We start from the raw sequence: 19,109 nt of genomic DNA on the forward strand, positions 1-19,109 counted from the left end.
GGAACAAAGCAAAAGTCATCATGAACGTGTCAGTTGAGGCTGTTAATCAGTGGGATACTGCAGGTCACCCTGCTTAAAAGCTGTCCCAATCCCTCTTTACGTGAAGCCTTTGCTTTTATTATATACTTCATATAACATATCATATTTATTTCTAACCACCATGACACCACAAGAGGGAAGCATTAGGCACTGAGATGGTGAAACTGCAACTGATAAAAATGCAGTTCATACATATAATGCAGCAAGCTAATCGATCTGTTGAAATTCACAAACACTTCTGCAGAGTAGATACATTCATTTCATTTTGTAGAATAAAAATATAATTTCCTGCCTTGTTTAGTATCACTATAATAGAAGGACACCGGCGCTAACAGTAAAAGTAAAAGTAAAAGCTATTGATACCAATTATTTTTATACTATATCCTCACTTCACAGTGAGAACCAAAATCTGTTTCTTCTTTCTTTTGTACTAAACATGTTCTCACACTCTGGAGCCATTTTGGTGCAAAGTCAGCAAATTTTATAATTTATAAATTTTTCAATTTTATATTTTATATTCCCCTTGCCATAAGAGCTGGGTAACACCCAAATTTCTCATCTGTGCAGTATTAAAGGTTTATCCTATTCTATTCTAAAACTTTAAAACTGTTTTTATTCTAGTATATAACTTTTATGATCACTGAAATTAAAGTTAATATAGATATAGCTTAAAAATAATTGGACAAATAAGTGCCTGGAGATGTTACCAAAATGGCTCCAGAGTGTGAGAACATGTTTAGTACAAAAGAAAGAAGAAACAGATTTTGATTCTCACTGTGAAGTGAGGATATAGTATAAAAATAATTGGTATCAATAGCTTTTACTCAACAATGAACACATAAGGTGAAGTAAACGTAAATCACAGTCTGATAAAAACCCTTTAATAAAGCACATTCAGTACATGTTCTGAAGCTATTACTCTGGCTCTGTTTGGGGTCATTGTCACGCTACAGAATGAACTTAAGCGATCTGATTATTTTGCATGATAAAAGATCTAATTGTAGTTCTAGTCTCTAGTTTTGACATGCTCTCTGCAAAAAAACCCCCAAAACAACAAAAACTAAAACAGCGGGATGCTTCACCATGCTTCGCTGCCAACATCTGTGCCTAAAGAGTTGTGCACAGTATTGTGTGTTGTATCATCTGTTACCCTTGCTGCAGTGGGTTTTATGAAATTGTCACATTTTCATACAGTGTTGCTGTTCTGTCAAGTAATTACATCTGTATCTCTGCTGCTTTTTTCCCGAGGCAGAGCAGAGAGCAGGCTGGGGTGACAGCTGCAGTGACACTACCCTCCAATCACAGAAAACATACAGCGCCACATGGTGCATATTAGAGCAAAATCATATTTGACAACTGTGAGTTCTCTGCTCTGACATTAAACCATAACCTCTTTCATTAAGTGCTCACAGGGAGCTGCAGGACACTGCTGGTCAGAACAATGCAAACTATGATACAATAATGTCAATGAATTACATTCATTTTCTAGATTTTTTGTCATCCTTTAAAAATAGCTCCATTTTTTTACATGCTAAAATCTACAAATTATACAAATTTCCATCCCCATAAATACAACCTTATCTAAGTAACGCAGTGAGTTTATTTGATCAGTTTGTCCTTGTTAGCATTTACTGCTGGCTTACATTTAGCAGGACTTTAACCAACATATGGTAATCCTATTTCACGCCAGAGAACGATGAGCAGTCTCTTCGTTAAGAGTCTGATCAGCATTCAGTGTTATGTTAGCATGCAGGCTCTGTCCCTCAGAGCCGCCTCACTCCTCTCTCCCCCTCTCTGCTAGAAACAGGCCCTTGTGCTCCCAGCAGTCTCCTCCTGTTTTATTTACATCTTAAGCATTTAAGCTGATGCTTCATCCAGAGCAGTTTAGCGAGAGTAAGCAGTAGGAGGTCAGTGTCTGATTCAAGGACACTATTTACAGGACATATGGTTGCTTCAGGATTGAACCCATAACTTGTCATTTATAGAACAGTCCCTTTAATGTTCGGCCACCTGGCTGCTTTATTTGTGGCTGGGTAATATTGTGTAGAAGCGCTTTTATAAAAAATGTGATGAAAGTACTCTTAAGTCGAGTTGGTGTAAGTTACAGCAGATGCCATGCAGCTGGAAGCTGAGGGTGAAATCTCTTTTGAAGTAGTCTATTTTGGGGGATGATTTTGAGGACTAATCTCACAGCATGCCGAAAATATTTTGACCACAACCATGAAAATGGATGGAGCAGTTAAAAGGAGAGCAGGCCAGCATGGTAGCTCATCTTTGCTGTCTCTACCTTATTTATAGTCCAGAAAAGCAAAATAAAGCATGAGTTTAGCAGCAAAAAATTACAAACAAGCTTGAAAATAAAATTAAACTGAAAAAAATAAGCATACTAATTAAAGTATGACAAATTTAAAGACTGCAGATGTATCCTAAAACACAGTAACAAAGCACAACCCAGGAAACCAGTTGTTTATTGGAAGACAATCTTGGGAGCAAAAATCCAGCTGATCACACTTATGCAATTTAATATATGACATCATATACATCTCAGTACGTTAATAATTTCAGCCTTTAAGGCCTCCTGCATTTCCACTATTGGTACTTTTGTGCATTCCTGATTCAATCCTCCTCTCTCGTTCATGTTCCAACCCTTTGTCCAAAAAAGTGCTTCCTATGTTTGACTAGGTTTTCAGTAGTTATGGCACACAGCAGTTAACCAAATAAATTAACTTAGCGCAAAGAAACTTTGTACCCAACTGCTTACAGTACTTCATGCTACGAGATATATTGCATCTGATGCTACAGAATGCTTGGTGGAAAAATAGCAATAAAAGTCAGAATCCATAAAACATAGAAGTGAGATTTAGCCCAGAGTCCTTGTTGGGGTGATTTGAAAAAAAAAGTACACCAAGTAATATTTTTAGCATATTTTTCTTCAAATTATAAATATTTACAAGGATTTGAATTTTCTGAAAAACATAAGAATCACTTTTCAGGCATTTTTGCTAAACTGTGTAAAATTTTCTCCTGTCACGAGTAGCCATTCCTTAATTTCTAAGTACCATAGACCAGCGGTCCCCAACCCCCGAGCCATGCACTGGTACCGGTCCGTGAGTCGTTTGGTACCGGGCCGCGAGTGTTGAGGTTCAGGTGTGCAATTTATGGTTTACCGGGGGTTTTTTTCTTCGTTTTATCGTTCATATTTATTGTTTTTATCGTTACCTCAGTTCCCCTGTGTCTTTTCCCGTGTGTTATGAACACATTTTAGTTATTTAGGGCCGGTCCGTGGCACAAAATGAATGAAATATTGCAGAAAGACTGATGGAAGATGGAAACTTTTTTTCCCCTTCACATAAGAAAGAACACGCTTTTGGTCGATTAAATGTCTACTAAAACTTAAACACTGTAAAGAAGTGGCACACAGGAATTATGGCAACATCACATTGAAAGTTTGTAAAATTCATATAGAGAAATGGTCCTCATGCTAAACTTTCACCACGTTGAATGTCCATGTTTTTAAAAAAAAACTAACAAAAACAAAAAAACATCAATTGTTTCCAAACCACCTCATCACTCGTCTCCTTAAAGCCATCTATTTTTGAGTCTTATTTCAAAAGCTAAGGAGCCCCCGCATCATTGATTGTCCACTGGCCAAGGTAACGTCAGGTGACAGCTCTTGGAAATAGCCTTTGTAATTGGTCCCAATGAAACTGGCCAGGCGATCACTGCTTCATAGTGTTCTTGATGGTCCACCTCTGCCCCGAGCAGGGCTGCAGGACCAGCAGGTGGCCGGAGTAAACATTAGCCGGCACCACCTCCAGACAGCGTCCAGTAGCCCGATTTATGATCGATTCGTTCTGCAAGGCAGAAGGAGATACAATACTTTGGTTTTAACAGATTTCACAGATGGTCTGTGAACAATGCGTGATGGTGACAGAACAGTATGTAACCAGACCGGGCCTTATGTGAACTGTTGCAACCTCTTTCTTAAACAAATGGCACTAACTTTTTACCTTACATCTATATAAAATAAGTAAGGTCTCCCTATTTCCCTAAGACTTCTACGTCTGCAGGACTCTTCACTGCTTGTCCTGCTGTGTGACAAAGAATCGATGTGGCAGAAGGTCTGCAGCATCACTGTTCAAGCTCTCCTCTTCCCGTGCTACAGGCTGTAACTCTTTAGTTTTTAAAGGTTACCCAAACAGAACTAAAAGACCAACAGAAAATTGACTTACAAAAGGTTTTTCACATTAAAAGAAAAAGAGAATCAATGCCAAAGTAAAAGGTATATTGAGTCGCTTGTTACCCTTTAAGCAGTCTGGGTTTAGTTGTCTTAAGAGGACCCCTTATTTTCTAGCATAAATATAATTTTACAACAGTTATTGTTCATATTAATCATAGCCAAAGTCTCAATTTATGTGCAAATAATCCCCGTTAACCAGACTGCTTTGATTTCAGTAATAGCAGAGATGATATCCTAATATAGTCATCACAAACAGACAGATCTATCTGTGAAGTCCTACTGGCCCCGGTGTTAAAACCTTCTGTTTGTGAGGGTTTTAACACAAAGAAAGGTGGCTTCAACGGAGGTATTCGGAATATAAAGGCGGTTCTGTCAGATAAAGCATGAACTACGGGGCTGCAGCAATGCTGAGTATGAGAGAAATGAAGATTCATGCAAAGCTACTCTCATATTAGAGTCCAAGAGAAAAAAGAATGGACCCAGACATGAGCTCAATAGGTCCCTTTTAAAATCTGACATATAGATACTTTTCCTCTCAACTCTATGCCAGTAAATTTTAGTTTCTCTTATAAACACTCAGTTATATCATTGAAAAAGAGATTTCTTTACACTTCTGACCTGAGAGAAATGCCATGTCTTCTGTTTCACGTTGGTCACCTTTTCACAATTGAGGAGCTGAGGAAAGTTGCTCATCTGATCGTACACCACACAACGAGTGTCCTCACCAGTGCTGCCTAGGGGTCCCAGAAACAGCTGACCTTCTTTAGTGTAGCGTCCTAACTAAGAGGAAAACAGATACGTCACACATACAGTAAACGGAAAGTTACTGAACTGGCTGAGTGAATACTCTTCTCTTTATTAGCTAACGATGAAATAAGTATGTGATGATGTACAAGTTGAAGGTAACCTGGCAGGAATTTTCCTTGATTATGCAAGCTGTTGGGTTTTTTTTTTGCTGCTTTGAACAAGAGGATGGTGTTGTTCCCAATACTGCTGAGAGGCAAAACATGTCTTTGTTCTTCACTGAGTGCTAAACACAAAGATTTTCCTGTACATCACTGCTAATCACAGTGTTGTTTCAGCAGAGTTCTAACCCACATATAGCCCTAACATTTTATATACACCAAATTCTGCAGTTTTCTCAACTTGACAGAAAGAAAAAGCAGAAGTGAGTCAGATTCTTCCCGCTCTGTTTTCTAACCTTTGTGTCTTTCACTTCAGCTTTTTCGTTCAGATTAATAGTAATTTCCACTTTAGCAGTGCAGATAAAACAGTTCCTTTGGTTGCATCTAGCTCTGAGGCTTTGAGTGTGCTGACGATAAAGACTGATTGGGAAATTGTTTATATCGCATTCTGTTCCTAACAAAGCATGAATAGTGGTTGCAATGCCTTGCAAAAGATATAAAGATAAAGCTTTCCATCAACCACCCAGTCAGCCCAGTTTGGGTCTTTTTGCAGAGTAACTGCATCCTGTTTGCAGTACATCATACAAAAGTTAGGTGATTTAACAGCGTTTGGACTCAAAATCTTAAAAAATCCCACTTGTGGTCCCTAGATGTCACTGCTTCTTCTTAAGAACAGAGTATTTATTAAAATGTTTTTCTAGTATCTTTGACCACTACAAGTTACATTCATCTTTTCACAGATATTCATATCGCACTTTATTTTATGCACTTATGTGCTTTATCTGTTTTGCATACACACCTACAGCCAGTCACCATTTAACCTAACGTGCATGTCATCGGACTGTGGGAGGAAGCCGGACTACCTGGAGAGAACCCACGCTAAGACACCATGGGGTCGCTTTTATCTCCGTGGAAGTGCAAGTGTGAAAAACTGGTGGTCTAATAAAAACTGAAGACTTTTTGTTCCATCAAAAGGATAACTTTAAAAAATGCAACTGAAGCATGTCTTGTGAAGAAAGTGTGATGCGGCTGTTAGATTTGTATTGTTGATTGTCATTTATGCTTAGAAATATTTACTTATATATGCTTAGAGTTTTGTAATTAATTGTAGATTGGTAGAGGTTTTGATCCTTGATAGTCTGCAAACTGTGTGTGTATTAGACAGCACTTTGGGAGCATGAGAGGTCATACCGTGTTTTATTGTTTTATGGTAGGATTAACGTAGTTGCGTCTGTTCTAGTCTAGTCTTTGTTTAGATGAACTGCAGGACTTCCTCACCGTGTTATCTAGGATGAACCATCTAGGGTGAGGGGGAGGCTACCCTCTTCCTGACCAAGGATGTTTGACCCTTTGATCAGCAGTCCACACACACACACACACACACACACAGACACACACACACACACACACACACACACACACACACACACACACACACACACACACACACACACACACGCACGCAGTAAGGATGGGCGGACATGTCTCAGCCTCCACCACTCTCAGCACTGGAGCCCCCCAGGGGTGTGTTCTGAGCCCCCTGCTGTACTCTTTGTACACATATGACTGTGTGGCCACTACCAGCTCCACCACCATCATCAAGTTTGCTGACGACACCGTCGTGGTGGGCCTGATCTCTGATAACAACGAGACGGCCTACCTGAAGGAGATTAGGAATCTGGAGAACTGGTGCCAGAGGAACAACCTCCTTCTAAACGTCAGTAAGACAAAGGAGCTGATAGTGGACTTCAGCACTAAGCAGGAGAGGAACTACCAGACCCCCGTCATCAACGAGTGCCCAGTGGAGAGAGTGGACAGCTTCAAATACCTCGGAGTTCACATCACGCAGGACCTGTCATGGTCCTGTCACATCAACACCGTGGTGAAAAAGGCCCGTCAGCGTCTCTACCACCTCAGACGCTTGAGAGACTTCCAACTGCCCTCCAAAGTGCTCAGGAACTTTTACTCGTGCACCATAGAGAGCATCCTGGCGGGAAACATCTTAACCTGGTTCGGGAACAGCACCATGCAGGACAGACGAGCTCTACAGAGGGTTGTGCGGTCAGCTGAGCGCACCATCCGCTCCGAGCTCCCTGACCTGCACTCAATCTACAGCAGGCGGTGCTGGACCAAGGCCAGGAAGATCGTGAAGGACCTCAGCCATCCCAACAACAGACTGTTCTCTCTGTTGAGGTCAGGAAAGCGATTCCGCTCCCTGAAGACCAACACAGAGAGACTGAGGAGGAGCTTCTTCCCGCAGGCGATACGGTCTCTCAATCACACCACCACACAGTACTGACCCACACATACAGTTCTTACACACACACTGGACTTTCTGGACTTTGTTTTTGCACAACACTGGTCACTATATTCTTCATTTCCGGTTAATACTTGTACAGCTGCTGTTATTGTGTATATATTTATTTATATTTAGATTTCTTCATACATTCTTATATAGTTCTATACTGTGTATTGGTGTATTTTGTTGTACAGTTATTTTATTTTCAACTTTAATTTATATATTTTATCTTATTCTTCCCAGTTAAATTTACCCTTCATTCTAATTTGTGTTGTACAGTTATTTCATTTTTAACCTTAATTTATATTTTATTCCTTCCTAGTTAAATTTACCCCTTTTTAATTTTTCATATTTATTTCCTACCTTATTCATAGCCTTTCCTTTTTTGTTTTCTTTAGGTCACGAGCAGTTGTCCAAGCATTTCACTACATATCGTACTGTGTATGACTGTGTATGTGACAAATAAAATTTGAATTTGAATTTATTACTCTTTGTGTGTATGTAGACGTCATATGTTAACGAACTTATGCATATTCATGTAACCTCAATAAAAGGACAGTGGTACGGGAGGACGGACGAGAGCAACTGGGGCCAAGCGAAGGAACGGCGATTGTCCGGTTCTCTCCCGTGCACGAGTAACATGAAGCTTGCCTACTTCGTGTCTTGCTTTGCAGTGTAATTATATTGCCTTTAACGTTCCAGCGGATGGGTTCAAGCTACAAACCTATCAGCGGCACTCATTTTTCCAGAATTGAATTGAAATTTTAGCTCCTTTAGCATTTTACCACTGAAGCCTTGACTTTCTGCCTAAAGCACCTGTTTACCACTGTGAGCTAAAAAGAGAGGCCCTTAGGGCTGAAGGGATGAAGAGCTGACACTGGCTGACTCAGGGCTTCAACACAAAAAGTGCAAGACACAATTTTATTCTGACAGCAGAACTCGCTCCTTGGAGGATTTCAGCTGAGCCTGTGATTGAGACACAGCTGCAAATCACATCACCGGAGAAGCTCACTGTATGTTTTCATGAGAAAGCAAAGCAACTGGAAAAAGATGGAGTATACTCTTTAGTATGGTGGTGAGGAAGAGTGTTGTACCTGAGGACCCCACCCATGGCATGGGTGCAGGGTGGCTGTGTGGTTCTCCTTCACACCCTGATCCATACACAGGTGGCTTGCTTTAGAATTGCGGACCTTAAATACACAAAAAAAAAGAGTCAGACTTAATTCATAAAATATGAATATTCCCCAAAATAATTACCGATTAAAAATGTATAAAGGCTAAAAACAAGGATGTGTCAGTGTGGATCAGACAAAGTTCTAAATCTCATTTATTTTCTATTAACAGCTGAGAAGATGTGGATGTACATGCTGTCTGAGTCCCTGCTTTCTTGTTATATTTTGGTCTGTGGAGGAGATACAAGTTTCTTAGGACTTTGTGTAAGTATCATTTATTTAATTTCAGTGGTTTAATTTGTACATCAGATCTTACATCTACAAACTTACTTTTTCCTGTGTCTTTGTCCTTCATGGCTCACCTCACCGTAGAACAGCGTATCGTTGTACCTCCTCATCTCTGGGTAAACGTTGTCTAGGTACCAGTGAAAGCTCTTACATTGCAGACTCTTCCTCAGTGCAACCCTCTGTGATATGTCTCCGTAATCAATACCGTGGTTCTGCAAGAGCAAAGGAAGTTATTATGCCTAAAGTCTCTACATAAATTGTGGAACCAAAAGAAAAACTGTTTGGCTCTGAACATGGACATCTGATAGTCACAAACAGACAAGCATGACTGACAGCATCCTCTCTAAGAGAGGTCTTGGTGCAGAAAAATGCCGTTCTCACCTCCATGGGGATGTTCCAGGCCAGGTAGACATTGGACTTGTACTCATCCATCCAGACCTCTGCCACACGCAGGGCATTAAGGCGTGTGTGGAAAGCTATGTTACTGTGGTAAGGTTTCTTCATTCGTGCAATATGAGCCACTCTGGAGCAAGGCAGCACCTCCATACTGCCTCCACACAGCCACACCTGTGGGTAGTAGGAGTATGAATTAAAGCTCACAATAATATACTGCTGGCTGCTGGGCAGCAGGAAATATAAATAGGCAGATGCACAGTCGCCGCGATGTCCTGATTTATAAAGTCAATTACAGCTAACAGCTGGAGCATAGAGCACCTGGAAGGACGTGTTTTCTTTGTGCTGGAACTAATGAAAGCTAAATCTGTACATTTAGAAGTCCTTCTCGGTTTTTCTTCTTGTTTTCTGTTATATAAAAAATATCTAATTGTTGCTTTTATTCATTTTTTTCTAGCCAACCTTAAGGGGCATCAAGAGGAGCTGAGGTTTTCGGCACTTCAGCACTGGGTTAACTTTTAAGCTCCAACTGTGAGTATACATACATAAATGCATGTTTTTTTACTTATATTGTTTGCTGTGACAACGTATCATCCAGAGCACTCTCCCAGTCAGCGAATACACCATGATGATTCCAGGCATGTCATTAAAGATCAACAAGAAGAGACGGTCAGAAGCACAAGTCATGCTTGAAGATGTGGCCAAAACATCTTCTACAGTTCACCATGCTATTTCCCAGCTTTGATGTAGGACAGCGGGCCAGAACAATAAGACATGAATGCTAGCATAGCCCCAAGAGCTACACAACAACAGAATAAAAAAAGAAGCATAAAAGCAAGCAGTTTACACAATCATAAAAGCATAAGACAACAAGTGAGTTTTGAGTTGGGACTTAAAGAGAGAGATGGAAGAGATATTTCTTAAATCAGGAGGTAGGGAATTCCAGAGTCGTGGAGCAGAGCAGCTGAAAGCCCTGCTCCCCATGGTGGCAAGACGGGGGGAAGGGACGGAGAGAGAAAGGGAAGAAGAAGATCTAAGACATCGAGATGGGGCAGTGATCTGAACCAGATCAGAGAGATATGGAGGAGAGAGATGATGAATAGCCTTAAATGTGTACAAGAGTATTTCTTCTTCCTGACCAAGATTCGTTCCTTTTGTTGCTTCTCATTAACAGAGGTCAAAGAAAGTATAATGATAAAGTGGAGAACTACTGGACATCATTCATTTTTGGTGCTAAAGGTTTAAGAATTAACTGCAGCAGAAGAGCTTCACCTGCTTGTGAAGTGGTTTAGAAAAGAAACCTCAGAGCATGAAGGTTGAATCAATTATCTCCTCATACAAACCACCCAGCAGCTGAGCTGAAAATGATATCAGAATGGCTAGAACAATGTTATGGTGCATCTAGAGCTACTGAAACAGCTCTTAATGCAAAACTTTAAAAAAGAGCTTTTTGACCTAGCAGACTTGCTATTGAAGAAATAGGAAGCTGAACAAGATAACTTCCTCCCAGGATCCTCTCTGGAAACAGCCAGTGGTACTCATCCCTTTTTCCAAAAGCTTCTACACAACCTCAGGAAAAATGGACATGCCCAAATAAGGGCATCATGTAGCTACAATCTCTAAGTTGATCAGTGGTGGAATCCAATGACCTAGCTGTAATCCTTACTTCATTCACAATGATAGCCATCAAAATCAGCAGGTCAAGACTGAGGTATCCTCTGCAGGTTTGGAGAACAAATGTGCAAAGCCAGCAACTGACCAATTAGGAACTATCCCAGCCACAGAAAAACACAGCCCTTAAACAAACACAGAGGCTTCAGAGGAAAACCCCTTGAAGAACAGATGAGAACAGGACATGGTGCTGTGAATTCATTCATGCAGGACTGTGAGTGAGATCAAACCACTGGACCCTGAATTGACCTCTCACTGTTAGGTAGAATTGTTGTGCACATCCACAAGCTTCAAAAGGAGATTAACTGCTCTCATAATGAATAATTTACCCAGAAAGTGGATCTCGGCAGGGTACTCACAGAAGAACTGAGCATCAAAATGGAAAAGAAAGAAGATTTAAGACACGTTAGGCATGGTTGTTGTTGACAGAAGGACTGGTCTGAGTATTTTGGAAACTCCTGATCTACTAGGATATTTCTGTATTACCATCTCTAGGGTTATCCCAAGGGATGGTCCAAAAAAGAGGAAATATCCAATGAGAGACAGTTCTCTGGGTGAAAATATCTTGTTGATACCAGACCCGACCAGAGACTGCTTTGAGCTGACAAGAAGGCAACAGTAAAACAGATAACTTCTTCTTAAAAACCACTTTTGCATTACTTTGAACCGTGAACCTTGAAGAATTTGGGCTAGAGCAGCAGAGGACCATATCAGGTGCTACTCTTGTGAGCTAACAGGAAAGTCTCCACAGTCAGGGGATCTCAATCAGATAGATCACCTTTGGTATATGACGCAATGGGAGATTCCCATCGTGAATGCACAGCTGACAAATCTGCATCAACTGCATGAGGCCATCATGCCACGATCAATCTTTGAGGAATGTTTCCAGTACTTTGTTGAATCTATGCCATGAAGAATTAAAACAGCTCTGAAGGCAAAAGAGTGTCCAACCTAATACTGACAAGGTGTATCTAATAAAGTATCTGCTGAGTGTGTCCAACCCACGAGCCTTCTGCTGTGAACATAATGAAGACATGGATATCCAAGCTATCTGAACCCACGTCAAAGTGATGTGAGCGTAACAGAAACTTCAAACTGACAGGTCGCCAAACAATTGCACAGATGCAACCTATTTCACTCCTGACAAACATTCCTACTGGATAAAAAGTAGGTCCGTCAGTCTTTCTTCACACTGGGAACAATATGAAACATGTTCCATCCACAGATAAGGAGCACTACAAACAGAAAATGGGCACATAGGTTTTAAAGATAACCTATGTGTTTCTGTTACCCAAGGACACGGGTGCTAACCAACAGAGGGTATGCCAAAAAAAAACATTTTACTGCTCTCTGCCACACTCTAAGATAAATAAGCAGTACTATGATTTCATGTAAAAGATGTTGGACAACAACCATGCAAAATTGCCCCATAGAGGTGCTGATATCTACCGCTTAACATTCATTATCCCAAGAATCCTGTTAAAACCCAAACAGTCATTGATTCAAGTGCTTGTTATGAAAGAGTTTCTCTGAATGAGGGCCTTCTCCCTGGACACATCCAAACAATCCTCTTGTAAGGGTTGTAGTGAAATGTAGAAATGTTGTTGTCGCAGGGCAACTCTGGATATGTGTCCCACTGCTTTGTAGTAAAAGAGGAACAGAAAGAAATGTGGTTCTTGAGATGTGACATTGTGGGCTAGATTCATGTCTTTGCTAATACTTCATCTCCAGCAGTTGTAATATATTTATAGGTGCGTTGAAGCTGAATTTTAGCTGTTTTATTGCATCTGTACACGTTTACTTATCTAGACTTAATTTTGGGGGGAATCTTGATATTTTTGATGACAAGATATAAGAACTTTCCATTTCAGATTCAAGTTATGACCAAGTCAACTCAAAGACAAGGCAACCGTTTTTGTCTTTCTAAAAATATTTGATTGTTTAGCTTGCTGGATAAAAGCCAACACACTCGGGTTGTGAAAATGTTTGACGTTATTTTTTCAGGAAAAATCTAATAACCTTGCAGAAAAACAAAAGACTCTCCAATCTCTCAAAATGTACAGAAACAAACTCCAACCTTCCTGCTCTGCTCTACGTGACCTATTTATCTCCATTGCCCTGCTGTGAGCTGCTCACACAGGACTGGTCCTCCAGGACTCTTAATGGGGCCTCATCAGTGGTGCCACGCTACGGTGGCCACTGCTCCACTTAAAACCTACAGGGGTAAAGAGGGAGCAGGAACAAGAGGAAACTGGGTGACACACAAACCCTGATGCCTAGTTCGATGTTCTCCCCTCCGTAGACGTCCATGCCTGAGTCGAGTAGACCGAGTTCTCCAAAGTAGTCCCGATTGGCCACAAAGGAGCATCCAATCATGGCAGGCGTCCTGCAGCCAGGAAAACACACTATCATGTGACACTGAGCGTTTGCAAACACCAGAATGTGTTTTTTTGTGGCTTTATCTGATGTTTATTTTGGAGTACTTTTCTACAACCCAAATCTCCACTATGCAAAGTTTCACACTTTATATTTCAGCCTATTATGTGGAGGGTAAATCTAAACATTTTTGTGCATACTCATGCAATTTATTCTTATTTTTAATTAAAGAATGGAAGGAAATCCAATTTAACACAAATATATGGGTGATAATCAGATAATTAAAATCCTATTTTCACCACTCTCTAATTTAGGCTGTAATTTTTTTATTGCTTTAATGAAGTCTGGTTTCCCATCAGGAGCTTTTTTTCTTGTTTTCCCCTAATCTTCCCCAAAACTAAAAAAAGAACTTGGTGGCAGTTTTATTGAAAATCTTAAAGAAGTGGAAAAAAATACATCTCAGAAGTGTGAGATCTGTGTTCACGTTTAAATGGGAGAAGCTGGCATACCTTATTGGTGCAGACATGTCTCCCTCCTCCCACCACTCTTTGGGTGGATTAATGTACATGCACCACAGTTCCCAGTTGTAGCCATGGCCAGAGTTCTCATAGCGCTCCACCTCAAAGGTATCGTGCTTGATGTTGTCGATTGACGGCAAGATAATCCTCTTGTGGTTTTCTTTTATTCTAGCTAGAACTGGTTCTGACCTGAAAAAAGTGCAAACACACACACACTCACACATTTAGTTGACTTTACTTTGTGCAGAAACAAAGTTTATAACATCTTTTAAGAGCACCACTTTTTTCATCCACTTCAGTCAAATAGAAAGTTCCTTGTGTCGTCCCAGTTTTATCACTAATTCTGTTTGATTCAGCCGAGTTGAGCTCTGCAGGGGGCAGTGAGAGAACTGCACGGTATACCTTAAGTTATGCACTGAGCTCGAAAATGAGATCCACAAAAAGACATCAACAGGATGTGGCAGTTGTCTTAGCGGGGTTAATAAGGTCCCTCATTGCATGCTAATTTCTTGACAGTATTTAGCCTTTGATTCAGTTCACCACCAAGCGCTCAGCTTTTTTGAATTAGTACAAAACCTTCATTTTTTATGGTTACTAAAAATTTACTTTTACGACAAGTTCTCCAAGAGGGGTCCTGTTTTGGTGTGTGTTTTATGTGTGCTTGTGATGTTTTTTTTTAAATAAAATCCGTTCAACCTGATCCCACAGCCTCAAGTGTCTCATTTTAAAACTTCTCAGGCGTGAAATAGCTTGGCTCTTCCTTTTATGCAGCTTCAGCTATCCTTTGTCTTCTCTTTCCATGGTTTCTTTGCACTTTGTAGCACTCTTTTAACACTGATACCCAAAGCTCTATTATTGTCATTGTTGTTATCATGAATAAGTAGAGAGATACTCCCATACGGTTTATGACAAAATTTAATCCGAAGTGATTGATGGCCCTAATCATGACCTTTTGACCTCGCCCCTCCCCCCCGGAAGCGAGTAATGACCGTGACGAATTGCATCCGGAGAAGGGGGGGGCGGGAACCCCCCGACATCCGGAGAAGGGGGGGCGAACCCCGGAAGCGCGCCATCTGTCGCTAAGCGTGTCGAATTGCATCCTGAGAAGGGAGGGGGGGTAAACCTCCGGAAGCGCGCCATCTGTTGTTGGGAAAAAAAAAGAAAAAAGTTTTTAGAGGGAGGAGAATAAAAGCAGAGAGGAGGAGTTCACAATTTCTAAGCCTCAGACACACAAGATGGATTTCATTCTGCAGCCCAGCAGCTCTCCTGTGTCCGATGAGATCTGCTCTCCCAAAGAAGAAGGCTTTGAATATGCCATATTCAAATACAGCATATTTACTAAGGAAGGCCTCGATCCGGACCTTATGACACTTCCGGAAATACTCCGGAATTGTCTAGTCATTTTCAGACCTGATGCGTCATGTTCCATATACATGAGGGGAGGGGTTTGGTTCCTGAAGCACAGCGGTGATGCAGCAGCTGATTTTGTGCTGTATAGAGAGACAGAGCGGCAGCTAGTTTTCCGCAAACTCATAGTCTGAATTCTGTTTCAATATTATGACGATTTTCTCTGTATTTCTTAATGGGAATAAAGAGTGACTTCCTGTAGAGATTTCAATAGTATTTTATTTTCCTATAATACAGACGCAGTAAAAAAAACCTTTAAGATGATCTGCCTAGCAACAAATTGCATTTTTAGGCTACACCATAGCTTGTGATGAAAAGAAGAACTTTCTATCCGCTTGTAACCTACAGGCTGCCTACCCCGTATGTGTAAAAATGAATAAATATCCCTTAGTGAATACTTTTCTTTGAATACTACTTTTCCTTTTGAGAATCCCTTTTACAAGGGACTGAAAAAACAAACCATAATTGCCGTGACAGGCGATCTTGTTTCACACACACACACACACACACACACACACACACACACACACACACACACACACACACACACACACACACACACCGCGGGTCAAGGAGGAGTGAGATATCAGATATCAGTTTTTTCTCAATGCTTATAACCTATAACGCGCCCCCCAAAACAATATTATTATTATTAAAACATCTATAAGGTAGGTTTTGCGCAGCCTGCTCCTTGTCAGACCAAAGTTTTTTTCTTCATTACTTTTAGCTACTTTTACACTGGGTTTTCTCAATAGACAGAAAATGAAAATGAGGAGTCAACAGCCGATATTATCATTGCTTGTAACCCGGTAAATAATTTCGTACATCTCCCCATAAAATAAGCCTTAGTGGAAAAAAGCTCATATTCGAATACGTTTATTCCCCTCTGTGGGAAAGAGTTTTTTTCTCAGAGTCAACCATGAGGCGAGTTTTGTCAACAGCAATTGTCCATTTGGTAAAACAAATATCCGCCTCTAAGTCGTATTTTACCGTTGCAGAATGTGGAAAACAGACAGCCCTCACAGGAGGCACCCAGGGGCCCACCTCACACACCATAGTTAAAATATTTAAATTTCAACTAAATTTGTAGTAATGATCGGATTTCCTCACTTATCTACACCACACTCCTTGATTTCTTATCGTTTCTTATCGTTCCTCTGTCCCTTAATAGAAACTATCCTCCCTTTCAGTTGTCTTTTGCACTTCCATATCGCAAAGCAGTTACTGTAGGTTATTTTCTGCTTATGCATTAATGTAATTAATTAACTTATTTATCCTTAAGTACGGTAATGACTTGAGTTCTAATGCTTTTTGTCTCTTGAGTTAGCCGTCAATGTGGGATTTTTTTACCCTTTTGTTCAGTTAAAGCTGCCTTTCATTCTTCAACGCAGCTTAAACTCTAATAGGTAAGCTTTCTTGTAATTTCTTAGTTCTGCAGGCTTCTTGAAAGACATCCGAGACTCTTCTTTGGATGCTGGATGCCTTTTGTTTTGTTTTCTGTCAAGATGATCCCACACTGCTTCGATTATCTTGAGGTTCGAACCCTGGAGAGATCAATCCATGACTGATGCGTTGTTTCATCCAGGCATACTTTGACTACAATGGCAGTATGTTTGCGATCATTGTCGTACTGAAAGTTGCTGCCAATCAGACATTACTTGGTATTACATGGTCGATCAAAATCTGGTGGAACTTTTCTACATTCATAATTTGATTAATTTGGATAAGAGCTCCAACAACACTGGCTGAAATCCAGCCTCAAAGCACGGTAGAGTATCCACGCTGTGTTAAAGACGGCTATAGACATTCACTGTTGTATCTCTCTTCGGACCTCTTCCATGCATATTTCAAATTTGGATTCATTACTCCATAAGACATATTACAGCTGATTTCTTTTTCCAGTCAATTTCTTGTGTAATTTGGCACACCTCAGCCTTATTTTTCTCTGTTCTCCTTCCTTAAGAATGGCTTATTAACAGCCACCCTTCCAACTCAGATAACTTTTGATGAAATGTTTACAGCACTTGAGTTACTCGCCACGGCCATCCTAAATGCTAAGAACACTAAACTTTAATTCTAAATTACGTTAACCAGAAAAAACAAGCCAAAGTCGAGATGTTGCTGAGCTGACCTGTGCTATGCTATGCCTTCTAAAGCACGTATAATGTAAACAGAACTGGTCTTTGCACAGAAGCCTGTGGAGCTTCATAATTAACCTCAGTGTGTGAAGAGCACTCTCCATTTAATAATAGCTGTAATAAAATGTTATGGCCGACGGTGTTAAACGCTGCACTTGGGTCTAGCAGGGAAGATTTCAACTTTTCAATACGAATGAAGGCTGAAAACTGATTAGATTAATGTCTGATGATCTTTTCTGTGCTTCTTCAAGTTTGTAACACCAAACATATTAAAGGATGATGTAAGGCTCACAGGAAGAGTTTAATTAGACACACATTTACTATTTTCTTTATACTCTTTCTTTCTTGACATGTTTAATATGATTACTATCAGAGGAGAAAATGACCCTTGTGTAGTTTAAAAAAGTTTTATTTAATCAAACTGTAATGTTGTTGAACTCTGACGGACGTGTCTTTTAATCTTGTCAACAAATCCTTAATCATCTAAATCTGCCATTTATCATCTAGTAAAATGTTCCCTCTGCTTCTGCTGCACATCTCCCCGGACACTCTCCGCTTCACCTGTCCTGTGCAGGTGGTCCAACCCCTGCCTGCCTCCTTAAACTGGGGTGTTTAAATCTCTTTACCTCTGTTGTGAACTTCACACAAAGTTTGTGGTAACAAAATCAAACTGACGAGGATCTCGTTTGAAAAACACACACTCACGAGACAAAATAAAAACAGACTGCTCAAAGCAAAAGCAGAGCCCCTCACAGCTGGTAGTACAAAACACAGCGACAACATGCGTATTAGATACCCTCAGTGCCAGAAGCATAAATATGAAAAAATGTGATCACCAAGAGTATCCTAACAACGGCGTTGAGGTGGGTGTTACAGTAAAAAAAAAAGTAGCCAAATTTTCATCTGAAAATGTTGAATTTTAGTAAAAACAATGCTCTGTAGTTTGATACTGTCGTTACAGACTAAGCAGATGTTTAAAGCCTTCGGACGCTCATTTGAAACGCACTCATTCTCCTTATCAGCTGGAAACATTAAAGCCGTAAAATGACTTTTTCAAACGGATAAAAACTATTGAACAACAGCAATGTTGAGCCTGTTCCAAAATTTGGATGTACATGTGTTGAAGGTGTGGGTCTTGTTGAATTATTAAACATACATTCTTTAATTTTTCGAGCCACAAAAACAACAACTTTTAATTTTCTTCTGCTTGAGTATCGGCCTCGGGTAGCTCTACTTATCATTGCTCAGTCAGTTGTCTGTTTGTGCTACTTTTTTAAGGAGCAGCGTATTATTGGTAAGGGTGACTTTATGTGTTTAGCTACTTAAGTGGAAGTACTGTGGATAGTTTTACCTTACATACATAGATCTACCAATACAGCTTCTGAGGTAACTGTTTACAAAATGTTATAATCTATTCAAAGGTTCTTTGCAATTTTACATTGATAAACATTATCCTTAACACATTTGGCCCACATAAAGTACTATGGCCATCACACTGTCATTTAGAATTGTTTAAATAACTCCTGTCTTAAGTCCTTCCATCAAAAAAAAAAAAAAAAAAAAAAAAAAACATGGTTCACTTTTACATCACAAAATGTTAGAAATATAAGTCGTTCATAACAAACTGAAAGGTTGGGAGTTTAAAAATCCAAACCGATGGAAG

The 19,109-nt window shown here is 40.2% G+C and overlaps 1 protein-coding gene across 1 annotated transcript; it reads right to left on the minus strand.

The window, feature by feature from the left end:
* Positions 1-2,491: 2,491 nt before the first annotated feature.
* LOC146654925 (polypeptide N-acetylgalactosaminyltransferase 17-like) lies at positions 2,492-15,845 on the minus strand. Its single transcript, XM_085429414.1, has 7 exons — positions 13,893-15,845; positions 13,276-13,393; positions 9,325-9,510; positions 9,018-9,155; positions 8,578-8,673; positions 4,898-5,059; positions 2,492-3,893 (listed from the first exon to the last, which is right to left on the minus strand). Exons 1-7 carry the CDS (start codon positions 14,123-14,125, stop codon positions 3,759-3,761), a joined length of 1,068 nt encoding a protein of 355 aa, XP_085285540.1. The 5' UTR covers positions 14,126-15,845; the 3' UTR covers positions 2,492-3,758.
* Between the last annotated feature and the right edge of the window lie 3,264 nt (positions 15,846-19,109).

The sequence above is a fragment of the Rhamphochromis longiceps genome, linkage group LG14 (genome assembly GCF_057381845.1).
Source record: "Rhamphochromis longiceps isolate RC_006_pf linkage group LG14, R_longiceps_female_GT1.1, whole genome shotgun sequence".
NCBI lineage: Eukaryota > Metazoa > Chordata > Actinopteri > Cichliformes > Cichlidae > Rhamphochromis > Rhamphochromis longiceps.